We start from the raw sequence: 26,587 nt of genomic DNA, 5'->3' as shown, positions 1-26,587 counted from the left end.
TGGCTGCTGTGAAAAAGGCAAATTCCATATTAGGTATAAGGACGAAAGTAATGGAAAATAAAACTGCCAATGTCATAGTGCCTTTGTGCAAATCTGTATTGCGACTATACTGGAAATACTGTGTACAGTTCTGGTCACTGCACCTAAAAAAAGGATAATATAGAGTTGGAAAAGTGCAGAAAAGAGTAACTAAACTGATCAAAGTGCTGAATCAATTCCCCTAAGAGGAAATGTTACAACATGTGGGACTGTTTAGCTTAGATAAACACCAAGTTAGGGGAGACATAATCGAGGTGTACAGAAGTGTGCACAGTATGGAGAAAGTGGATAGGGAGACATTTTTCTCCCTCTCTCATAAAAATAGAACCTGGAGTCATCCCATGTTGCTGATTCGTGAGACCTTCAGGAAAGATAAAAAAGTCCTTCTTGTGGGTCTCCCACAGGTAATTGGTTGGCCACTATCTGAACAAAATACTGGATTAGATGGACTTTTGGTCTGATCCTGCAGAGCTCATAGTTCGTTCTTAGATTTCACAGGTAAGGGTTCATTCTGAAGAAAGGTTCACTGCAAAATTAGCACCTGCTGGTGGTCTTTCCAAATCAGACAGTAAACATGAGAAATTGGGTTAGGACTCTGAACTAAAACTAAGATCTTTTTTTACTAGCTCTTTAGGTTAATTTCTTTCATAACCAAATGATTTTATACTACCATTAATTGGAATTATTTTGATGAAGCTGAAAATTCTAAAAAAAAATAAAATCCCTGCAAATAATACTGCTCTTATTTCTGCCCTTGACCTTGGGCCTATCTGTCTTTATTCCACCTAACAAGGGGGAAATTCTCTTTCCAAACTCCAAATACAAATTTTTATTTACAGTGGCTTAGAAAAGCAGAATATTTAGTTTCAAATTCTTTCCTAATGTTATAAGTTAGCTCTCTCTTAAGTGCCATAATCCTTTTGGTAGTTTTAGTCACCTCTTCTGCTCTAGCAGTTCCATCTTTTGGGCATTGAAATTGATTTTTCTCATCTTAGCATTTGAAGATCCAGAGTGTGCCCCTTGCCCCATCGCCTGGGAGAGTACAATGGCACCAACAGCAGAGGATGTGAAGGCAGCACCTTTTCGAGCACCTGAAATGGCAGCATCAGGAGCATCAGCACGAATAGACTGTGTTGAGGTAGTTCTCCCATGCTATACTATGAAACCAAAACAGTTTGGGGATACTACATGCTGATGGAGGCTGCCTCTTACTATATTGACCTTTGTGCAAAATGTTTGCTGTGTTTTCTTTGAGAAGAGGATCTGCCTTTTCCATGACATACACTGGGCCAGTTCCCAATCACAGCCATGCATTTTGAAGATCAATATTACGTACTAATTTGTAATATAGCTAAAGCAGCCACTATGCCTTGTGTAATTCTAAACAAATAATACTATTACAATTATAATCAGAACAACAAATTTAAAATTACTTTGTTAGTTTAAATGTAGGGAAACTACAGATACATTTTCAAGTTCCTATTAAAGCCTTCATTCTTCCACCTTCACGTTTCTTTAGAAAGTACTTTTTGCTTCTAGTAGACTGCAGGTAATTCCTGTAACAATCATTAATGACATAACTTCAGAAGGACTTATACCAATGTAAACTTGCAAGTCAAATGTGGACATGTGTCTGAGAGGCTGTTTTGGCATTCTGGATAAGAAACAATCCAAGAGAAGAAAATTGATAGAGGAAGCACTATCTGTGACAGAAAGGCAGATATAAATTTAATAAATAAAGTCACTCGGGTTTACTCTCTTGACTTTTCTCTGGACTGTCTAAAACAGGTTTGACTTGCACATAAATGTGGGGATAAGTCCTGCTGATTTTAGTATTTTTCAACACAGAAGTGGCTTTTAGGTGCGTTCCTATGTTCCTAAAAGCAGCCAATTATTGTGTGGGTGGGTGTCTGATCAGATTTATGTTGTAATGAGTGGCTAATATTGTGCAGTGCAGAAATTTGAAGTGTCCTATGTATTTAAAATTAAAAGTTAGTTGAGGTTGGCCCTGTTCTTTAGTTTGTATTAGTCATATTGTCTTGTGAGGTATTTATATATTGTATTGAAGCAGATCTATAATTTCTTAGTTATGTACATCTAAAGGTGTGTGTATGTGTTTTACAGATGTGCACTTTCATTGGCACCACTTAAATTCTGACTTCCAGCATTGAGGAATAACTTTAGATAGGCGTTTGAACAGAATAAAAAAGCATTATAGTGGTTTTGATGGTTAAGTACAGGAGTGGAATTTATACATTTATTGTGACTGATATATAGCATTGATAAATAGACTTGTAAGCAGATTGTGTAAAGGTATGTGAACAACTTTTATGAAACTTGGCAATTGTAGGATTTTCTATAAAAGGATCCACATTACGTTTTTGTTTTTAATTTCTAAAGAAAATGATCAGTTATTGTGTGCTGGCGCCTTGTAAATATAATTTAAGAGAGGAAAATATGTTATTTCCTAATCTTAAAAGAATAAAAATGCATCATAATTACTGAAGTTGTCTAAACTGAAATGGAAGGTGTATTCCAGATGTTCCCCAGAGGACCTTTCCCATTCTCCTCCATCCTCGGACATGATTGCCTCTGTATATCGCTGAACAACATGCAAAGTTACACCAGCTGCTGGGGAATATGACTGTGAGGGTGCTATTGTGCTCAAGTCTTACTTGTGGGTTTTCTCCACAGGCAGCTGGTTGGCTATTGTGAAAGGAATGCTGGACTAGCTGGATCTTGGTCTTATCTGGCATACCTGTTCTTAAATTCTTATGATACCGCTTATTTTCTTTCACAATGATTCTAGTTTACTATGCTAGTAGGAAGACATTACTTTCAATTTTGTTTTAGGGAAACTTTCTAGACCCTAATTGCAGTATTACTACTTGGGAAATACAGTTCTTCCCCATCTAAAGAGGTCATTGCAATTTGGGGTGCTCTCCAGAAAATGGTTGCACCTAAGACTTAAGTGCAATTATTAACAATTTCAAGTGTGGATGCAAAAAACAGATAGTTAGAAGCACATATGTCATTGAGGCAAACTAATCAGAGTGCTGGTATCAAATATAGTTTTCTGCCAAGTGTACATTCATTGGAAATCTATGGTTTTATGCTGTGCAATATGTTTAGTAGCCATCACATGGGAGCTGAATCTGATTAATTTCAAAGCAAAATTGGAGAAGCTTCACATTAGTTTCATCTTCAGAAGTGAGTCTGTTACGTACATTTTTATCCAAAATTCATTTTGATTCCAGTGTTCTATCAAACTGTATATGATTTCTTATGTATTATATTAATACATAAGAAAGATAAAAATCCATCATTGACCTCATCTTATCATCCAATATCACTCTTAAATCAAGATTATAAAATCCTAGCATCTATTTATGCCAAAAGGCTAAATATTACTATTTCAAAATATATTCACTCTGACCAAATGGGCTTCTTAGCTGGGAGATTGTTATCAGGTAGCAAAAGGAGGGCAGTGAACATTTTGAATGAATCCTGTGTTAGTATCAAACAAAGTGTTTTTCCTTTCTTGGATGCCGAAAACACCTTTGATTGGGTAGAGCGTAAATTTCTATATAAGGTGTTAGAGAGATTCAATGTCTTAATACCATTCTTGAATCCAATTCAAAGCAAAATTGGAGAAGCTTCTCATTAGTTTCATCTTCAGCACTGAGTCTGTTACGCACATTTTCATCCAAAATTCATTTTGATTCCAATGTTGTATCAAACTGAATATGATCTGTAGTGTACTATCAAGGCTAGACCAATTTCATGAATGCCTACTATGTAACTTTATAATTTCCATTTGCATTTAGATGCTGTTATATTGTTCCATCTTATACAAAGGTGTATATAGAAGTTATTGATTTCAGTTGTTCGTGATTAATATAATGCGTACGTACATAAGGATTCCCAAGTTCTTCTGTTGAAATACTATTCTCTAGTATTTTTGTGGAATTCTGATATAAATATTGTATTGAACTGGAAGTTTTGAGAAACCATTCAGTCTTTAAAGATGGATCACTCTTTCATATGAATGTTCTAATAACAGCCTGCTAAACAGCAGAGCAGCTCATACTATACTTTCCACCTCAAAAATGTAACTTGGTCCTTAATCTATAGAAGGAAGCTTGCTTTCTCCTTGACTGCCTTTGGAATTGATGGTAATTGCAGTGAGTCCTTCCTGGGCGAGTGTGTGTGTGTGTGTTTGTGTGTGTGAATTTTATTGCCTCCCAATACCATTCCTCACTTTTTAAAAGCATGTTGTTTTTATTCCTACCTCTGTGAAGAGGTAAAAATTGAGTCTGCCTGCTGTCTGAGTTGTATTTGAGGATTTAGCAGGGTTCTCAACTTTAGGAAACCTAACTGAGCCTCATAATTTCGGGTTCAGTTTGGTCTCATAAGGATAGTTCATGCAAGTTCCATTTTGGACAAAATTCCATTTTACTGGAAGCCTCCGGGTGACTGTACCAGCAATTGGTTTTGCCAGTTGTTAGTCACCTATTAAGATTCCCTTTCCAGACTTTTCAGCAGCATTACTGCCACCACCTGCTTAGCCTTCAGTAGCACATGGTTTCTTCAGTAAGCATTGAGCAACAAGGAAGTCATGGTGAAACTTGCAACAACTTCCTTGTTGCTTGTTTCTTCCGGAAGAAGCCCAGCACTGTCCAAGTGTGAGTAGATGTGTTGTGATCTATTCACAGACCTTTCAGGTGATGACTTCTCATGCTCTTACCATTGAGGTGTCCCCCCCCACAATGTTCAACCAAAGTCTACTCTCATGTATCTGAAACCGATAGATTGAAATTAGAGAATATTTAAGTAGATCCTGGCCCGAGCAAGTAATAGGGCTTAGTTAACTGATCTTAGTTAATTTCCAACAAGTTTTGGGGAAAAGTTTGTTGCTTCCTGTTATAGGCTAACAAATACCATAGGATATACACCTGATAATAAAAGATTGATTTAAATGGGTTTAAGCATGGCTGAACATGTTAGGTTATGGCCCATGTGTAGAAAGACATTAGCAGTGAAATGTTAGATCTGGCCGCTGAGGAATTCTGGAAGTGTGAAGGAAATGTGTTATGATTATTAGATTTGGCAGAAAAAGAAACAGAGAACTATGGCAACCACATCACAAAATGCCCAGGTGTCGCATGTATGTTTTCTTGAAGAAATAAGCAGATTTAACACTGCAAGTCTTTTGTTAATTTTGGAAATAACGACAAATGTATTTTGATGTTAAAACAAATGTAATATTATCTCTCTGTCTCTCTCCCCCCCCCCCCCCATGTATGCATCGATCCATCCACACATCCACCCACCCCTAAAAAGAGTATTCTAATAAGAATAATTACAGGAATGTTGGTGAATTGCTTTTAATCAAGATGGTTTAAATTAGCAAGAAAAAAGGTCTAACATTTATTTAAATCAAGTTTTCCATTGATTCTTCTTCATGTATTTCCTAAACAATGGTGTGAATCTGACCACTAAAATATGTTAATTTACAACTCAATAGAATATTATTCACCCTGCTGTTTTACGCTGACAACTAGACCTAGCATCTCTTTATCACAGTGTACATATTTTGCGTTTCTTTTTTACCAGCACACATGACAGTTCGTGAGGTTAAGTATGGAAGTATAGGAATCTGCACACTGGGAAACATTGTTTGCTTCTGTTCTTTCCAGTGGTGCTCCTTCTCCTTCACACTGCCTTAGCCCAGTCCCATACTCACAAAATAAAGTACCAAACAAAAATGAAACATCCATCTCAGATAGGGTGAATCAAGACATGATAGTTATTAGGCAGACAGAGCTGCCATTATATGCCTAGGCACCTGAAAAAGTCATGTCAGTGGTCATATCCTCACATGGAAGTATAATGTTTCAATTTAAAACACACACACACAATTAGCGAAATAAAGTCATGATTTTGATCAGAGTTGTGGCATGAGGGCAGAAGGTATTTTATACTTACTCCCTTAAAGTTTTCCCTATCTAAATTTCCCCTCTCTCTTGGAGTTGCGGCTAGTATTGCTGGAGAAAATATATAGGTACTTTTCATTTTTATTTATTTTGCCCCATCATATATTAACATATTAAGAGTGTTTTCTTATCTGAGTAATGCAGACAACATCCTGAACAAATATTTGCATGCCTGTTTTTTCTTGTATCAAATATTTGTGGGTAAAATAATGTTCTTTTGCATTTTGATGTTATTCTCTATCATGGCAGCAATTCTTGAAAGTTTCCTTGGTTAGTAACATTGAAGTTTACTTAGTTTTCAGTATAATATATATATATGTCTAGGAAATTAACATAGACTTTGACATTTTATGATGCAGCCAGTAAGTCAAGAGTTAGTCTTGCATGTGTTTCCCCTTGCTATCAATATCTGTTTTGTTTTAAGACACTTTACCTTTACTAAGGACTAATCTCTCCTGTAGTAATGAGTCTCAGAAAGCTCGTATAGGTGTTTCCTGCTGATTCAACCTTCTTGATCTTGGTGAATTGCTTTAGTTTTTCTTGATTATGATGCTATCTACACTTACCAAGGAGTAAGTCCCATGGAACTCAATTGAGTTTAGTTCTGAAGAGACATGCCTAGGCTTACCTTTTAGTTCTGTTTCCATGGATGTACAATTGGTGCTCTTGCTATGTTGCTGGAATCCTTGCTTTTGGCCTCACCTATATTCTGCTGCCCCAGTCCATTCCACAACATGGATTTGCTGGTTCAAAAGCAACTGACATCACAGGACCAAAACAAACCTTACTTTAAATCTGTATCTAGCAGCTAGTTTTTTCCTCATTCTCACTCTAGAGTAGGTGCGGGACCTCTGACCAAGTTTGGAATCCTAGGCCTAATCTACACCAAGCAGGACATTGCACTATGAAAGTGGTATATAAAAGGCAGGAGTGACACTACTGCTTTATAGCGGTATTGAAGTGCACTGACAACTGTTGGGCCCATTGACACATACAATGCACCACTTTCATACTGCTGTATCCTGCTTGGTGTGGTTCCTGACTTTTATATATTTCTTTCATCCCACTTTCATAATGCAATATCCTGCTTGGTGTAAATTAGGCCCTAGTGGTTGGGTAGCTTTTCAGGATGGGATTGGGCCCCCTCTGATGTAGCTGCTAGACACACTTTTCAAGTAAGGTCTGTTTTTGCCCCCTGGTACACTGTTTAGGGATGGGATAGTAGCAGAATTCTTTGGCTCACTTCCAGGAATAAGGTCAGCATTTATCTGCAGTGGTGTTACACTACTGGCTCTTGTATAACTACAGCTGTTTCACAGTGTTGCTGAATCTCCATAGCACTAAATACAGTTTGCTTGTTCAAGTAGAATGAAAAGCAGTCAGAACCCATTTTGCAATTATAAAAGGCAAATGGAGTATAAAATCTAGATTAATAATTTAAACTGAAGAAATGCCTAGTTTATGCCATTCTACTGTTGGATTTAAGCCTCAGCTTCACACCAGCACATAAGTCTTTTAAAATTGGGAAATGAATGGGAAGAGGGAGAGAGAGGGAGAGGTACAGTTGATCAACCATGTGAACAAATCCAGCATTGTTACCCTTCTATAGGTTCAAATAAATCTTATTTCATAATTTATTAAGCATCTAGGTAACAGTTTATTACTTGCCTTATTGATGACTGAATTAGCTAAGAAGGTGCTAACAAGTTTGCTTGCTCCCTCACTGGTAAAGGCCAGCCGTAAAATCTGGTCAGTCTGCTTATAGCAGTGATATAATTGCCTCATGGAGAGAAGGGACCAAGGGAGCAGAATGGATTTTTGTTTTTCAAATTAAAAATAAGAAATGAAAATATTACTTTGTGCTGTCCCTTGAGCAATGGGAAGTTCAAGTCAGACTTTTGCAGAGTCAGTCTCATTTTGTAGGACTGTGCACCAGAGACTTATGGTCTGTGTATGCTTTTAAAAAGTATGGGAAGTGAATAAATTATGGGGAGCAGAGAAGCAAGTGTATCTAGGCAGGCAGTGCTAGATTCATAACAATATCAGGCTCAGAGCAGGAACGATACCCTTGAGTTGAAGTTTTCTCCAATCCTACAAGCCACCCGAACTAAATAAAAAATATGACGGTCTTTTAGGTTTGTTTGCACCAAAACTTACTATGCAGTCATGTTTCTCACTAGTCTTTTCCACCGTGCAAGAGTAGTGACCTATCATCAAAATAGTTGGAGGGATCTAGTGCATTTATTACCCAATAATTAGCATCCCTTGTTAGTAACTCAGCAACTCCAAAGAAAAGAAACATTTTGAATTATTATTATTATTATTATTATTATTATTATTATCATCATCATCATCATCATCATCATCATCATCATCATCATCATCACTTGTATACCGCCCCATAGCTGAAGCTCTCTGGGCAGAAAGGCTCAAAAAATACTTCATGGTTGATGCTTAGCATTTACAATGAGGAAAAATAAATGCCAGACCAATTTGTTTTAGCACTTCTCTGTATTATTTATGGACACTTAATACTTGAAAAACATTATTTCCAAGACATAGTGAGTGTGTATGTCCAGTGCAATGTAATCCTATTGTGTTATAGGTAATAGGAGATTTTCAATTCTTTGTGGTTTCAGTTGTAAATTCATGCAGCATATACAAAGCAGCAAATGAATTTGGGGGGGCAGTGCAAAAATGTATTAGAGCTTTTTTGTACTAGACCTGTACAAATATATTTTATGCAGTATAGTTTTATTTCTGTAAGTGTTGGGAAAGCACTCTTAGATAATAAATAGAAACTAACTAGACTGATGTGTATACAGAATTAGACAGGGAGTACACGCATAAAGTGAAACTCGATTTGTAAGAGTTCAGATGACTGACTTCAATCATGCAGATTACACTGCATGTAATTCTGCAGAATGGAACCACAGATGCCATTGCAGATATGTAGTTTTGCAGTTCTCTTACACTTTTTGTTTGCATGTATTGGGCAGACTCAGGCTTTATAAAATTAAGGTAGGGATTTAGGTTTGATTGGATTCTTTTGGTTATTTTTAATGTATGCCTACTAGGGGTGTGCGCTCCTCATAAAAAATCCAGGGGTCCGATGAACCTCTGATGGACCTCCGAAATCGTGGTGTGGTTAAGGGGCGGTTTTAAAACCGTTAGAAACCCACAGTGCAGTTAGAAGATCGTTCGGAGCCCTGAATGAATCTGTAGGTATCTGAAGGTTTTTTAGGCAATGTGAGGGCATGTTTCATGTTGATGAAACATATAAACACTTCCATATGAGGAGGACTGATGTCGCTGATGGGTGAGGGAGGGGTAGTTTTGAGATTGACACCTGTGGCTAACCAATAGCTATAGTCTCCTCCCTGTCCCCCCTTCAATCACAGTGCTTAGGGGGAGGGATTGCAAATAATTTAACCCGTTTCCCCCACCCTGGAGCTCATTTGTTTGCTAGCATATTTGAGATTCAATCACTGTCTCCAACCCTCTTATTCCAAATACCACTGCTTCTTAGACTAGATTCGATTGATACAATAACCCACGATGGATCAAATGATCCACAGTGGGTTATTAAACTCACCATGGGTTATCGTGTCATATGGTGGGAGTTTTTAACCCAGGGTAGGTTATTTTGCTTGAATAACCCTCGCAAATAACCAATGATGTACATGTTGGTTATCGTGTCGTGTGGAGGGTGCTGTTGGTTATTTTTGTCGGCTACAGAGTTGCTAAGCAAGAGCGGTCAAAGTGGCAGCTGCCACTCTACTCAAGCCTGAAAACTATTTTTAGCAGCAAGGGATGATGGGATACAAGCAGGAGGAATGAGAGAAGGAGAGAGGGTAGGGGACAAGTTAGTCATCGCACCATGAATTAATAATCCACTCACAGTTGCTTATAACCAACTCACGGTTGTGGGGAATGCCTGCAAAATAACCAACTGTAAATCAGCTATGAGTTGACTACCCACCTTAATCTTCCTTAGAGTTGAGAGGTGGTGACAGGAGAACCCACACTTGGCAGAATTCTTCTTTCTGTGGAACTCTGAAATAACAGAGTCATATTCTGCCCAACTGATTTACTTAATTAGTTTGTGGTTATAAAACACTGGCATTCTGACCCACCATTTTCTTGTAAGTGCAGGAGCTGTGTTGTGCATATTGAGCTTCTTACTTGCAAAACCATCCCAGTAGAGTGTACAGTTCTGTTCCTTCTTCAGACCTTGCCCCTCTATTAAATGAAAATAAAAAACCTGTTTGTACAGAACCACCATGTGTGTCTCAGAATACCCATGGGGCTCTGAATTGGACCAATCACTAATGCTAAGGGCTCAAAATTATCTTTGTGGAGATAGTTTTGTCATAGTCGAACATAGAAGCAGTACATTTTTAAGTGAAATACAATAATTAGTATGAACAATTTGATAAAGAAATGATCTTTGTCCTATCGAGTATACTCCTCTATCTTTTAAAGGGAGTTATCAACACAACATTTTTTATAATTTTGCATCGTGTAGGTTTTGTGAAATTATTATCCCTGGGTATAATGTTCATGATTTATATTTGGCTTTTTTACAGGTCAATGCACAAACTGACACAGCTGGAGCGGCTTGACCTAGGCAATAATGAATTTTCTGAGCTGGTAAGAATAACTTGTTTAAAAGAAGCCAAAACAAACCACTATTCACAGCCAGATCCTTCAGTCTAGTGAACCTCCTCCTCATCCTATGCGAATCTTGATGGTTGCAGAAATAAGTAGCTCCACTTTTAGCTTTCCATACTTTGAAAAACTGCATAGGAAGGATCCTGTTTTGCATGGGTAATAAAGGAATGAGGGGACATCTTTGTTTCTTTTTAAAGAGGTTGGAGTTTCTTAAGTCTTTACCCAGTTCTGCTACTAGTTTCTAGCACTTTCTTCTCAGTCCTACACAGTCTGATGTCGCTGCTTACTGTTTTAGGTCTAACCATTCATAATTAGAAATGCAACTTTTATGAATACTCATGTTATAAATACAATGTTAAAAAGAAAATGATGAAGCAGTCATCAAAAAACCTGTAGTTTTGTTTATGAAAGGTGGTTTTGTTTATGAAAGGTGATCGGTTTAAAATGCATTTTGGTTTGGTTAAAATTGTATTTTTAAAACTTTTTTTTTTACAGCCTGAGGTTCTGGAACAAATACAAAACCTAAGAGAATTATGGATGGACAATAATTCACTTCAAACATTACCTGGGGTATGGATATTTATATTGTATAATTTTGTAGTAAAGCAAGATCAAAGTATATTTGGAGTATAAAATATTTATTTTCATTTATTATTATAGAGAAACGTTAGTGTGAACATACTTTTTTTTGACAAGGATACTGATGTGACATTCATAGTAATGTGTAAATAATAAACTTATATTGATCTGTTCCAGGAGTGCACATTACACACACAGACACACACAGTGAGAGAGATTGAAAAGTTATATGCGTGATCTTGAATTTTAAAAAAACCTGTGACAGTCCTCCTGAGTTGCAGAATTGAAGAATGTCCACTAAATAAAAAATCCACCAATCTGATCCTCAGTACTGCTCTTTCTGAAGAGCTAAATTCGATGCAAATAACTTCAATACTGTATAATATACAGATTTCTTATATCTCTTCTCTATGGAACAAGAGAATATTCTTCATCAGCTTTAGAGACACCATCTCAATAAAGGAGGAATTTCAGTTGCATATATTCCAGTTGCAGATTGCACATTTAGGGTTATAATCCGATGCATGTTTAGCCAGAAAGAAGTCTTACAACTCCCAACATTCCCCAGCTAGCTATGCTGGCTGAGGAATGCTGGGAATTGTAGGATTTTTTTTCTATTTAACATGCATAGGATCATACCCTTTGGCTTTTACCAAAGGTCAGCCGTCTATCTCAAATTATTTCTGTGCTGCCTTTAAGGGTAGAATCCTCTCAAGGTGGTCCTTACAAGATAAGCTATCACTTATGATTTCAGATAAAAGGACAGGATTAGCATATCTGATAGGGGAAGTTATGCTAGGAAGTGCCATGAGAAGTATGCATAACTCCAGCCTCCACAACCTTCCTTTGCAAATCCTCCTTTGAGCATGACCATTCTTGCCAGTTGCAGAAGGGATGATAGAAGCTGTTGGTGGAGAAAATGAAACTAGCAGTGCAATCCTGTGACTACTCAGAAGTAAGCCCCATTGAGTTCAATGGAACTTACTCCCAGGTAAATGTGCATAAATGTAAAAATCTATCCTCTTATTTATTTATTTATTTATTTATTTATTTAATTATTTATCTCTTAATGAGATGTTCTGACTTACTTATTTTTCATTTATGTAAGCTACCCTGACTTGGGGCTGTTGGACTATACCATATCAGTCTGGTGCTTCATCTAACATATATCATGTTTGTGGTAACACAAAATATTTCAGAGTAAGATTTAAAATCCCAAAGCTATAATTGAGTAAAATATATATGAGAAGTACCTCCTTAAATCAAGAGTGTAAGTGTATTAAAGGATAAAACATGAAAGGAACATCTCTAACTGCTTTGCTGTCATACATCTGCTAATTGTGCTACATGAAGAAAGTAAATTGCATTATAATGCATAATAATAGTGTATTTTCTCACAAAATAGCCGTGCAGTTTGCTTGTCCTTATGATACTTTTGTCAACTGTACCCAAGTATAATTTGTCTGGTCTTAGAGTAAACCTGTAACATGCTTGCCTACATAAATACATACATACACCAAAGGCCTTGTTTGCTTTGGAAAATCGGAGAATTGATTGATGTATATTAGCTGCTTTAGTTCCTTTTATTTTCACTTATTATGTTCCTGGCAACCTGATTTGTATTTATAGCTAGACATGACAATATGGTATCTAGATATATATTATATATATGAATGATATAATTATAAATTAGATGCAGCTCCCTGTCCATTGCATTTAGTGTCAATTCTTATATCATTATTCTGTATACTAATAACCAACTCATTCTCTCAGTGTCAATCCTCATGTAGCCAAAACAGCATAAGAAGGAGCTTGGGGAAATCCCAACGTTTGCAGAAGTAAAAACAATCTTTAGGGAGAAAAAACGAAGGGTGCAAAAAAGAAAAGAAAAAGCCAACAGTCCAGTGGGAACTGTGTGTGCTCAGTGACAACAGCATGCTGTGTGTTGTGGTGTGAGGAAACTGAGAGGAGGGGGAATATTATTATTTATTATTATTATTTATTTATATAGCACCATCAATGTACATGGTGCTGTACAGATTACACAGTAAATAGCAAGACCCTGCCGCATAGGCTTACAATCTAATAAAGTTGTAGTAAACAATAAGGAGGGAAAGAGAATGCAAACAGGCACAGGGAAGTGTAAACAGGCACCGGGTAGGGTGAAGCTGACAGTATAGGGTCAGAACAAGTATCCTAGAAAAGGCTATGTCTGGCTTGTTGAAACACATTGAATATGAGCACTTAATACTACATTTTTGTTGTTGTACTTGTACACCGGAGATCAGAAAGACTCATTTACCTATATCCGTTTTGGGCCCTGTAAATCCTGCCAACAGCACTGGCTCCCGCTTCTTTTTGAATCTCAGTATCCCTAATTATTTCAGTGCTTCTCCCTACCTTTTCCCTACCTTCTGCTTCCAATTGGATGCCATGCCCTGTTGTCTCACTCTGCCTGCACAGGATACAAGGAATTCTGGGAGTTGTTGTTCTTGGGACAGCATGTGACCAAGAGTAGCATACTTCTATCTGTCTCTCAAAAACAAGTCTCAGAGTTTCCTGTACAGGGGCCTTCTCTGTTCTAGAGGAGAATTGTACCAACAGAATGTTGCTTATTCTGTTCTAACACTGCTTCTGATTGTCAGAATTTGCTCCAGCAAATTGTAATATATTTTAGGAGATCTGACTACCCAGGGTGACCAAGTGTCTTTCATAACAGGCAGTCTAGTATTTCAAGGGCTGTCTGGGATAGTGTCTGTTTGCCATATGCCCACTATCAGATATACAGACTGCAGTGAGATAGCCAATGGGTGGCCTCTCTTTATTTCTTTGTTTTCTTTCCCCCCTCTTCTGTAATATAGTATTTCTTATCTTCAACTGTCAGACTAAAAGGGTTGTCATGAAAGAAAGTATTCTGGCTTGAATCTGGCATCAGAAGAAATGCACTTCAGTTCAGACAAGGGGCATCATAAGAACAGCCCTGCAGGATCAGACCAAGGGTCCATCTAGTTCAGCACTCTGTTCACACAGTGGCCAAACAGCTGTCGACCAGGGACCGACAAGCAGAACACAGTGCAACATTACCCTCCCGCTCATGTTCCCCATGAACTGGTGTATACAGGCGTATTGCCTCTGGTACTGGAGATAGCCAATAGCCACCAGGATTAGTAGCCATTGATAGCCTTCTCCTCCAGGAATTTGTCTACCCCTTTTAAAGCCATCCAAATTGTTGGCCATCATTACATTCCTACAGATTCACCCCTGCAGCTTCGGCCCATTGTGCCACATCCCATGCCATTCTGCTGGGTCCTCCAACCCCTAGGTGTGGCTTTTTGTGTGGTAGGGAGGGGCAAACAGGGAAGTCCTACTCTGTGAACAGAGCTCTCATCACAGTTTTTAGGATCTAAGCCAATAATTTAAAGATTTTTATTATAAAAATTCTATTTCAAGAGCAAGAGTAAATCTTCTCTCAATACATACAGAGGCCATTGTTATCTTTAAAGCTTTTATTTGGCCCCTGGCTCATTAAAGTTCATTTTCAATTTTAAATACAATATGCTGTAAACATGCCCTTGGATAACAACATTATCCATTGCTGGAATAGCTACTACTTCTCAATGTAATCTCACTTTAATTCAATTGGCAATGTGATTTAATGCTTGTAGAGCATTTGGCAACATCTCCAAATTTATCTACACATATCAAAAATAAGTTCTGGATGGTGTTCCCTTTATTAATCTCTATTTGCTTATTAGCAGTGTTGGAGTTGCCAGTGTTCACATAGTTCTAGTTCAGCAACTGGAATCCACCATGTTGTTCCTTGTGGTGGTTCCTGAAGGCTTCCCTCACCTTTTCCAACGTGAAAGTGGAGGGGAGCTGGCTCCATTCGGAACAGCCACCACACAACACTTGGAGTGCTTTGAGGTGGTGGCTCCACCTTCCAGTTAGGAAAGGTGAGGAGTGTGGGATCTCTTGCTTCAAGAGGCTTCAGGTTCCTTGAGGTGATGGCTTCCTTTCCAACCAGAAAGGTGAGGGATGAGGGAAGCCTCCAAGAGCTACTATGTCAAGGCTCTCCAGGTGCCTTAAGGCAGCAACGTCTAATAAAGCCAGCTTCTTTTGCCATTCCCAGATTGGGTGGGGCTTTGGACAAGGGCTAGGGTCAGAGCCAGGCCAGGGAGAGGAGCTTTCCACCCTGTAGGCCAGAGGTTCCCCATCCCTGAGCTACAGGAAGTTCCTGGCTCAGTAGAGGATCAATATTCTTGTTAAGCAGCTTGCTTTTCATTAGATTTCTGAGGATCAGCAACAAATTGTTGCCAAGCGGAATATTTCCATTAAGACCCTCATTTCCAGTTCTCATTGTAACGCTTTTGCAGTGGGGGGGGGCGGTGGGGTTCCCTCCAAAAGGTTTCTCTCCTAAAGATGTTTAGGAAAGACCTCAGGGCTACCTCAAGTCTGCCAGTACCTCCCTGTCATGCGTGAGTGTTGCCGTTTTTCCTACAAAAGCACAGTCACTCAAAGACAAATAGGTATTAGAAAATAGATTATGATTAACTTTTAATACAGTATATTAAATAACAATTGATTCTTCAAGTACTTTTTAAAAACTAGGGCATGATCTTTCCCCATGTGGGCTCATAGTGTGCGTGCATGAAGGAGCATAAGCACAACAGGCATAACAGGTTACGCTGTTAAGCCAAACAGGCATTCCCTAACCTTCAGGGCACATAAACAAGCACTCATTAGGCAAGCTGTAATGGGGTATGGAACATACTTGCATATCTCCCGTGTCCCTGTTCAGGCCCACAGCCTGTCTAGTCAGTCAAGGAACTTAAGCTCTGAGCTCATGTTCTTTGAAGGAGGTGGGATGTATGCGAACAACTGATCTGTTGTGCTCTATTGGGACCATACCTTGTGTGAGTCTATACCTGCACTGGGAAGGATCATGTCCTCGAAATGCAAGGAGTTTAATGATAATTGCTTCAGTGTCTATAGATATGAAGTTAGAAAAGTAGTGGAATTATCAGATGTGTTTTTCACTTTACCTGACCAATGAGACATTATTCCAGATAATGTATGCTTCAATAAATTGCCATTGCCTGTTCATTAGCTTTAAATGTGTATACTTATAATATTACACTCTGTTGCTGTTATGTTGCACATTAATGATTAATATGAATCAACAATCTAATAAATTCTAAAATCTAATAAACAATCTAATAAATTCCTTTTCTTATGTGATGTCATCAAGCCTATAGGAAGGTTAAAGCAGCTGGTGTACTTGGATATGTCAAAAAATAGGATAGAAAGTATAGATATGGACATATCGGGATGTGAAGCCCTTGAAGATCTACTGTTGTCATCCAACATGCTACAACAACTGCCAGACTCTATAGGTAAACAAATAAAATTTGACTAAAAGCATGCTTATGTCTGAGGGTATGTTGCTGTGAGGATGGGTTTTGGTTAATAAGGGTGCAATCCTATCAGGATGGTTGTAAGTCTCCAAACTCAGAAGTTTATGGTCATACAATGCAGAATGGCAGAGATTATTTTCACCTCCCCACTCCTACCATTCTGCTGGAGAGGCCTGGGGTTGGCTCATACCCAACTTCTTCAGTCCCTTCCCCTCCCTGCCCCACTAGAATGACCCCTTTGCCCCCTTTCTAAGGTTATGTTCCCAACCTTGGAAAGGCAGCTGGCACTGTCTAGGGGCCATAGGATTGCTCCCTAAGTGGTGTTTTGGATTCATGTATCAGGGATTTTGTACATGAGTCATTTATCATGAGCTCATCACTCCCTACTCATGGTTGTTTACAGACTCTTTGAAGTACATCATGACACTTCAGTTGCACTTCTGTGTCCAAAGAGTCCTTTCAGAGAGTATTGGAATACCTTTACCAATCGCTTTTTTAAAAAATAAAAAAAATCCCAATACATATATTAGGAACATAAGAAGCTACCTTATGCTGAGTCACCATGGTCCATCTAGTCCAGTATGGTTACCACTGACTGGCAGCAGCTCTCCAAAGTTTCAGGCAAGAATATTTCCAGCCCTACCTGTAGATACCAGGGATTGAACCTGGCGTTAGAAGGCACATGTGTAATTTAGTTCATTTCCCATGATGAAGAAATACCCTAGAATGGCTTTGTCTTCAGACAACATGAGTGTGGAACTGCATATACAAAAATACAATGTAAAAATTCACTTTTGACAATATGACTATTGCCATTTGAATGCACTGTGTTTGATGACTTAAGGATGATATTGGAAAACCCTGCTCTTAGCAACTGCAAAAGATTTCAAATACATTTGGGACAGGTGCCTGTTCATCTCTGGAGGAGAAATCTTTGAACTGGGTTGCCAGGTTTCCTTTATTTTAACAAAGATTATCCTTTATTCCCCTTATCTCAAATAACTTCTACTCAAACAGACTTCCTTTGAACAGGCGTCATAGTAAACAGTACGGAAAGCTCTAAAAAGGGCTGCACTTTGTACTACAAAAACAATTATAGGAAATATGCTTGCACTGTTCTTCTTAGATATATGACCTCTCATTTAACAAATCTTCTTTCTCTCTTTCTGTCTCCCTCACTCTTTGCAGGGCTCTTGAAAAGGCTTACAACTCTAAAAGTAGATGACAATCAGCTCACAGTTCTGCCCAATGCCATTGGAAAGTAAGTGGAAAACATTTGATAGTCCTTCCCATCTGCAAGAACTTATGGTACAATCCTTTACATGGTTACTTGGAAGTAAATCCCAAAGGGCTTACTCCCTAGTGACAAATATATCCTGCAAGGCATGATTCACCCAAAGTTAATTTTCTTCTTCGTGGTCTTTGTGCAGTCCCACATATGGAAGTCTGTGCCTGTGCAGAACAAAGTTTAGAACCTTCTAGAGCTAGGCGATAAACATTTTAGTGGGAAGCCTGCCCCAACCTTTTTGGGGGGCTAACTTCTCTGGTGCAATAGGCACATTGTGGTAGCAAACTACTCCCCATTCACAGGCATAACCACCAACATCAAATTCTCTAAAGCCCTGGGGGCAACACAATACTGTTCTACCTCAGTTTCGTTCATGTTGTTAATAATAACAGAGTCCATCCCCCTCGACTAGAAAGCAGTTGATGGCAATGTAGCCATTTCCTCTAGTCTGGTTACAATGAAACATTAACCAAGACATTTGGATGGTATTGATTATCTGAACTCATTTCAATTGGGCTTTTGGCCATGATATGAGACTGAGATGGCTTTGGTCATCTTGGTTGATAACCTACTCTGGATCTGGATGGGGGAATGTGGCCCTATTCATTCTCCTGGAGCACAACCAGGGTATCCTTCTGGACCACTCTGCTGGGTTGGTGCTTGGAGGGACTGTATTGCAATGGTTCTGATCCTTTCTGTGAGGTTATGTCAAGAGGGTAGTGCTGGGGGACTGCTGTTCAACATCACAGCTTTTAGACTATGGTATCCCACAGGGTTCTATCTTGTGCCTTATGTTATTTAATATCTACGTAAAGCTGCTGGGAAAGGTAATTTGGACGAGATAACAAAGCAACCCACTTCTCACAGTTTTATTGCTTTGATTATGAATAAAGAGAAATGGTCATAGCTGCTGCCACCTATTCCAGAGTTATTTTCTCAGTCCATCTTCATGGTTCGTAGGGAAGAAATCACTCTGGTCTGGCACTCTTAATTATCTGATCACTGCTCTTTGAGAAAGAAGATGGTAGAGGGCATGAGAAATTGGGCAATGGAAGCTTCATGCTGAACGTAGTGCATCTGCAAGGTTGCAATACCAGGCACTTTCTGTTTTTCCAACCCTGTGTCCCTGCTCTCAGGGTATAATTTAGGGGCAATCTTAGAGTACTTAGTTGCATAGAGATACAAAGGCCACTATTGATGGAACAAGGTTTCGGTATGCCGAATTCATAGTATGATTTAAATATAAAGTTAGATAAGCAATTTTCAAATTGAAGGTCCCAATATTTTCAGCAATCACCCGGTTTTATCATATAAAATTCAAAGGCATTGGGATTGTTATTAGTTTTTTTAGTTAATAGAAATCGGCAATGTGCTGTATATACACATTAATTAAACATACAGCAATATGTGATTTGCAGAATCATTTTTTATTTATAAGTAATGGCATTGTTAGCATTTTCCAGATGCTTAGCAGAAGTTTAATGAGAAGTAAAATAAACACACAGATACATAAATTGCAAGTTTATTGAGATGATTGCTTTGGCAGAAATTAGCTTGTTTTATTTTTATCCCTTTTTTTTCTTGCTGATGGTGTTTTTGTGAAAATTCCAGCAAATGCATGTTCCATCATGTGAGGTGTCAAATTGGTTGATAACCTACTCTAGATGGGGGAATGTGGCCCTATTAATTCTCCTGGAGCACAACCAATATAGATGAACTAATTCATATAATAGGACCTTCTATTTGGACTGCACACAAATGTTGCTAGGATAACATTGATTTTCAGTGTTGTTTAAATTGAATTACTATTTTCTTACACAATGAAAAATTCAGACTATTTTTGAAATTTACAAACCAGTCAGAAAAACTGCAATACATTTCACCTGGACCCCATAGGAAATTTCGAATAAGATTATTCTGAAGAATTGATGGTTGAAATTCAAATAAGGCTGAGGCAATTATAACAATCAAAGAAAGCTTGCGTGAGTCAGATGTACTAGCCAATCAGTACTATCTACAACTGGCTTCTGCATATTTGTAAAATCAGTTTTTTCAGAGTTCAGCCCTAGCATCGAATGTGTGGATTCAACAAGGTGAGGATGCTTCTAAGTCAGCTCTACAAATTACTTATTTATTTATTTATAACTTTAAATGTCCTCAAGACAGCTTACAAAACAAAACATTAACACCATTGATATGTAAATTTAAAACATTCACTATATTTCTCTGCCCCTTCCCCAACCTTCCTGTTGTGAGGGAGATAAGTGGTGGTGTGAGGGAGCCTGGTGAAAAAGGCAGGCCTGGTGGCTGGTCAGCCAGCTAGCTTCAGAACTTGAAATGGCAGTTTTGAGTAGGGGTGTGCACGGACCCCCTGCTCCGCCCCGCACCGCTCCGCCCATACTCCGCTCCTCTTCGCCGCAGAGCTCCGGCTTCAAATCGGAGCTCCGCAGTGGAAGGGAGTGGCGCCAGGTAAGGCCGGGAGAGGAGGGCGGGAGGTTTACCGGGCCCTGCCGCCTTCGCCGCCCGTGCGGCGGCGGCAGAGCCCGGTAAGGGACCAAGGGGGAGGGGGGCCTTACCTGCCTCCGTCTGCGGTCCATCGGCGTCTTCAATTGAGCCCGCGGTTCAACCAGGAAGTCTGGGCCGCTTGCGCAAGCGGCCCAGACTTCCTGGTTGAAGCGCGGGCTCAATGGGGGGGTTACCGGGCCCTGCTGCTGTCGCCGCATGGGCGACAGCGGCAGGGCCCGGTAAACCCCATTTACCTTTCCGGCGGAGCTCCGGATCGAGGCGAAGGATCCGCCTTCACCTCGATCCTCTTCGCCACGCTCCGCCGGCCCCCCAATCCTCTTCTCCTCCACCTTAAGGGCAGGCGAAGCCCCCTGCTCCGCTTCTAATTCGCCGGTCCGATTAGAAGCGGAGCACATCCCTAGTTTTGAGCATATTCAGAAACATCATCTCAATTGTAGAACCAGTAGGTATGCCTGCCTACCTAACCGAACCTAAGAACAACCATGTTGGATCAAACCATGTGTTCCCCTTGTCCAGCATTCTATCCCACATTGGCCAGCCTACAAGTAGGACATGAATGTAATAGCACCCTCTTGTTACATACTGCCTCTGATAATGGAGGTAGCATATCACCATCAAGACTAGCAGACACTGATTGCCTTATCCTGCGTTAATTTCTCTAATCCCCATTTAAAACTATGCAAATTGGTGGCCATCGCTATATCCTGCGGGAGTAAATTCTATAATTTAAGAACATAAGAGCCATGCTGGATCAGACCAAGGGTCCATCTTGTTCACACAGTGACCAGCCAGTTGTCGACCAGGGACCCTCAAGCAGGACACAGTGCATTAGCACCCTCCCACCCATGTTCCCCAGCAACTGGTGTATACAGGCATACTGTATACACCTGATGGCTTGATGATACTGGAGGTATCATCTAGCCATCAGGACTAGTAGCCATTGTTAGCCTTCTCCTCCAATGACTTCTTCACAGAGCACTACAATATATATATATATATGTGTGTGTGTGTGTGTTTGTGTTGTGTGCTGTGATGAGAACATTCCATTATAAGACTATAGATAGAAACTATTGTCCTTAGACTATGACAAATTGATAAATTCAGCAGTTGCTGAATTTCTAATTGCTGGATTTATCAATAATCCAAATCCAAATCCAGTCATCCAGTGGTGCATGCTGTAGTGGAATTGCTCTGTTTGGCTTAGCGATTCCCCAGCCGGAGAAGGGGGTCTGACTCAGCCAGCCCAGACACGTGCCCCTTCAGTGCAGCTTGTTAACCCTTTACAGTCTAGGTTCTCAAGGAAACAACGCCACGCTCCAGATGTAGGGACCAAATGCTTTTATTCTTGACACAACACACTTTCATAAGGGTACACACATTAAGGTTAACACTTAAGAGGTTTGGGGGAAGAACACGGACAAAGGAATAACACACATAGGACAGCAGGGACTAATACCTCACCCTTCCCTTTCACATGCTCAAGCCTAACAGAATTCACACTCACTCCCCACTTAACCACCCCAACCAGCCGTAACTCCGGCAAGGACCCTTGCCCAAATTGTACCCAAACCCATTCTAAAACAAAACACTTAACTCTGCAACTCAACCTTTGTTGCTCACCCCAACTTGGCTTTACGCCACTGAGCTTTCCTCAGCAGCCGCGTGGGGCCTCCACCATCCAGCCGGTCCGGCCTGGATGCTCTGACTCACCACACACACACTGGCCTCCTAACACCCACAGGAAAGAGACCGGACCCTCAGGTACCTAAGCCTTTTATCCCTTTCTGGAACCCCCTTGTCACCAGACCCACCCTGACCAATAGAAACCCCATAGCAACCCACACCTCTCCCAAAGGGAGGGGGGAATGCTCCCAGACACTGTACAACTGCAACTTGTTACTCTCCCTGGTACCGGTCCGGGGAGGCCTTATCAGATGCCAGGCGCTTCTCGCCCAGCGCAGCCTTGGCGTTTTGCTTGCTACTCCCTTTTCAGACACAAAGAAACTCCTCTCCCTCTCCCTGGGATGAAGCAAAAGATGTTCTCTTAAAGGAACCATGGGTTCAGCCCATGACACATGCAAACCTCATGGAATATTAATATACCAGCACTACTCTCACTGGGAGTTTGCAGTGTTGTCATGCAAATAATATGTTAAAGACATAGCTAGAAGCTAAGTCTGTTTTATTCTAGAATAAACACAGGGGCCCTGATCTGGATTGGACTCTAGCATGGATTAGGGAGGCTTTAACCCTTCCCTGCCCACACACTGTGGACCTGATCTGGATTGGAGGCCCCACACCTTCAAATTATATCAACAAATAATGATCCATTTTAGATGGGAATTTCCCATTTGAGCCATTTGATCCTTGTGATGACTAAACATTGATGTTATTGCTGCAGCATAGGATGCAGCAGTCCTATGCTGCATCCTATGATGTCATAAAAGATATTATCTTTCCTATTTCCTATGTAAAATCCTGCAGACAACGATGACAAACCCACAGGAATTTTACTTTGAATTCAAATATGCAGAATAAATTGGTACAGTCTTTGTGCAGTGTTTTATATGAGAATGTCCTTGAACATGCTCCCACATCAGTAATTATCAAAAACATGGTGTTAATTTGCCATGTGAAACAAGTCTTCCCTTTCTAAAATAAGGGCTTTAGAGGACAGCATACAAATGAACTCCTGCTCACATTAAATATATGGTAGAACTGTACCATCTTATTATGATGATACAAATTGACCATTAGTGAAATTTTCTCAGTCTCTTTTCTCACAGCTGTCCTTATCTTCAAAGTCTATCTAAATCAAGACCTAAACCTTCTTAACATTTTCAAACAATATTTGCATATTTTGGTGTCGCTCCTGAATATTTCAGCCCAGATCCTTATTATTTTCGGGATCTGATGAACATAGCTGGCATGAATCTAGTAATTATCATTTACATTTCATAAGTTATTAATTTGTGACGGCCAATTAGTTTCATTTTTATTTTGCAATTTAGAAGTAATTACATCCTAATTCCTTATAACACTATTTGTATTTAAATGTTTAAGTAATGTGATTTTTGCGAGAGAACTTTGCATTTATGTCAAACCCTGAATGCATTTGCTCTGATCTACACTGACTTTTTCACTTACCTATAAGAACATAGGAAAGCTGCCTTATACTGAGTCAGACCATTGGTCCAAATAGCCTAGCCTTGTCTAATCAAGCCTTTCTAAACCTGGTGCCCAAATTGCAGCCCAACATATCTGGGTGGATTCCTGCATTGAGCAGGGGGTTGGACTCGATGGCCTTATAAGCCCCTTCCAACTCTACTATTCTATGATTCTATGATTCTATGGAGGGCAGATACGGATTGGTGAAGGCTGGTCTAATCTGACTCTGGAAGGCTTTCAAAGTCTCAGGCAGAGGTCTTTCCCACCCCCGCTACCTGAGATCAGTCAACTAGAGATGCTGTGGGTTGGCTTTGGGAATTTCAGAATGTGAAGCATATTCTTTGCTACCTAGCTATGACTCAAAAATGGAAGGAACTATAGCTAAATCACCAGATAGTTATGGCTCCCATTGCATTTTGAGGAAGCTCTTTGTCAAGGGAAAATGTCTGTAAAAGTAATACAAAATTAGAGCTTATAATTTTGTATGTTTTTACAGAATTTTTCTCATGGTAAAGAATTTCCTTGAAAGGTGTTGGGGGCCATATGTTTAGCCATCTTTTTTGTCACTGAGTGGTGGCTCCCTGTCCATATTTCAGTGGAGGCAGAAACTGTGCATGCATCTTTCTGTGAACATGAAGCTATCCATCTGTTGAGTGAAAAAGGACAGCCATCAAGAGTGGGGCACCTACATATGCACATTAGAGCATCTGCACACGCACAAAGGTTCTCTGGATTGGATTTCTGAGTTCAATGAAAGAAAATCCCATTGAAATCAATAGAAGTAAAGTATTTCATATGTACTTAATTCCTGCTGGGGTTTTCGGATGCATAATTTTTTCTGGATTGGATCATGTCAAAATAAATGCTATTGATTTGAATGGACTTTACTTCGCACAGGTTAATATTTAGGACTGAAGAGCCAAGGGAGGTAGAGACAGTGTTTATTACACTTTGAAACTTTTAAGTTCAATAACGAACTAATTAATTTGCAGACTTGAGAGCTCTAGGACCTTTTGTATAAGATTGCATTGCCCATTTAGCATATTAGTATGGATGACATTGAAATCACAATGTTTCTTCTTTGCAGTTTTCCTAGTGCCCATTTCTAGGCACTGGTGGCAGCTGAAAGGGAATAGCATGAAATAATCACACCTCTTGGCTGGCTGTAGAGTCACTGAAGGCGAGTGCAGCGTTACAGTTTTGCCAGGTGGTCTACTAAAGCACATTCACCTAAGTCTGCATCTGCATTTGTCAGCAAAAACCTAAAGTGGATCTGGGCCAATTTGTCTGAATGTTGCCTTTAGAAATGATCACTTCCTCCGGCTTGAATGACAGCTTGGCAGCCGCAAGCTTATAATGAAAAGCCTAACAAAGCTTTCAGCTGTTCTCTTCCCAACCCACTTCATTAATCACTGTGCAGCTCTCAAAAGGATGACACACTTCAATCCTCCAGACTAGTATAGTCTAGTAGTTAGTAGCAGTGCGGGGGAAGGATGGGGAGCCAGATGGGTCGTGGGTTGTAGATCAGCTGTTTTAGATTCGTTAGTCTGAAGAACATTCAAGATAAACAGCTGAAAAGAAAACAGCTAAAGGCCTTTACGGCATTCATTACTTTCACTAATGCCAATGAGCTTATGCAGAAAAGGCTGCCTGTTCTTGGTCAGTGTGTGCTCTTTCCTCCTGCTCAATATAGCTCATAGCTGGGATTGTCTCTACTCATTAACTCCTTCTCCATGGCTCAAGCCTTCAAGTAGCTTTTGCGAATGGGTTATTTATTAATTTGTAAATGGAGTACAAAGATAGATTAAAATCCAGAACAGCCATTAAGATAATTCAGTATTTTGTTTTGTTTTGTTTTAAAAAATAAACTGTAAGTGTCTAATTGCCAAACTCCCGATATAGAGTTCCACCTTTCAGGAATGTTAAATGAAGGTATTTAAGATTGCTAAATAAAATCACAAAATGCTTCTAGAGGCCATTGCTTTGCATTTTGTTTGTTTTGTGGAGTCTTTTTTTCAGGCCTATATGGAAAGGTATCTGTCAGTCTGAAAGTTAAAGCATGTTTACAAATGATACAACTTCCTCCTTCATCACAATGTACATTGGGGTGACACAGCTGTCATAGATTTAGTTGTGAGTTTGGGTTCCGTCCAGTAACCAGCTTTTCATATCCACAATGACAGAAGTTGTGGCAACCAAAAGACTGATCTCCTGCCCCCCGTTATCAGCCATTATACTCAATTAATGTATTTCTTTATCTGTTTTCTTTCCATATGTTTAAACCGTTTGCTTTCCAGAGCATGCTCTATTTATTACACAGAATGAGCGTTATTTATTGTCTATTCTTAGTGCAATTGGAGCTGTGAGACACTAATGTACAAACAATATGATGTCTTGAGAAAATTCAGCATTCAAATAATAACAATTACAAGAATAATTAATTAGAGTAATATACAGTTGTGCCCCAGCACTAGTGCTAATAATGTTATACTGGTGCAAACCAATGCTTGGGCAATGTAGCTAACATTTGCTAGAGCATTGAGAAAAAGTGGCACTAGCATTGGGACACAATTAGATACTACCTTAATTTATTTTTTAAAATTAGACATATATTACTTAAATGACACTGTGGGAGAGTTTGTAGCTTGTTGTTAAAACAAATGCCCTGTTGGTATGAGACTCCAATTGCTATTTTAATGGGGTTGTTTCATTGTATGATAAACTGGCATGTGTCCATTTTGCTTGGCAGGGCATGTGCCCACATGTCTATTTTGCTATTATTTACATGTGGGAGGGACTTACTGCCATTCTTATACATAGGACAAATGGAGTACAAAGATAGATAGATTAAAATCCAGAACAGTCATGTTTTTTCATATGTGATTGCATATGCATTGTTTTGC

At 39.5% G+C, this 26,587-nt stretch overlaps 1 protein-coding gene across 1 annotated transcript in view; it reads left to right on the top strand.

Moving 5' to 3' along the window:
* LRRC7 (leucine rich repeat containing 7) overlaps window positions 1–26,587 on the top strand; it is a 244,485-nt gene that overhangs the window by 158,371 nt on the left and 59,527 nt on the right. Inside the window, exons 7-10 of the mRNA XM_063137517.1 lie at window positions 10,625–10,688; window positions 11,205–11,279; window positions 16,537–16,681; window positions 17,891–17,963. Coding sequence (XP_062993587.1) covers window positions 10,625–10,688; window positions 11,205–11,279; window positions 16,537–16,681; window positions 17,891–17,963 — 357 coding nt within the window. The remainder of the gene's footprint in view (window positions 1–10,624; window positions 10,689–11,204; window positions 11,280–16,536; window positions 16,682–17,890; window positions 17,964–26,587) is intronic.

This window comes from Elgaria multicarinata, chromosome 1 (genome assembly GCF_023053635.1).
Source record: "Elgaria multicarinata webbii isolate HBS135686 ecotype San Diego chromosome 1, rElgMul1.1.pri, whole genome shotgun sequence".
Lineage (NCBI taxonomy): Eukaryota > Metazoa > Chordata > Lepidosauria > Squamata > Anguidae > Elgaria > Elgaria multicarinata.
Note: the sequence above shows the minus strand (reverse complement) of the source record. Positions and strands in the feature narration are given on the sequence as shown.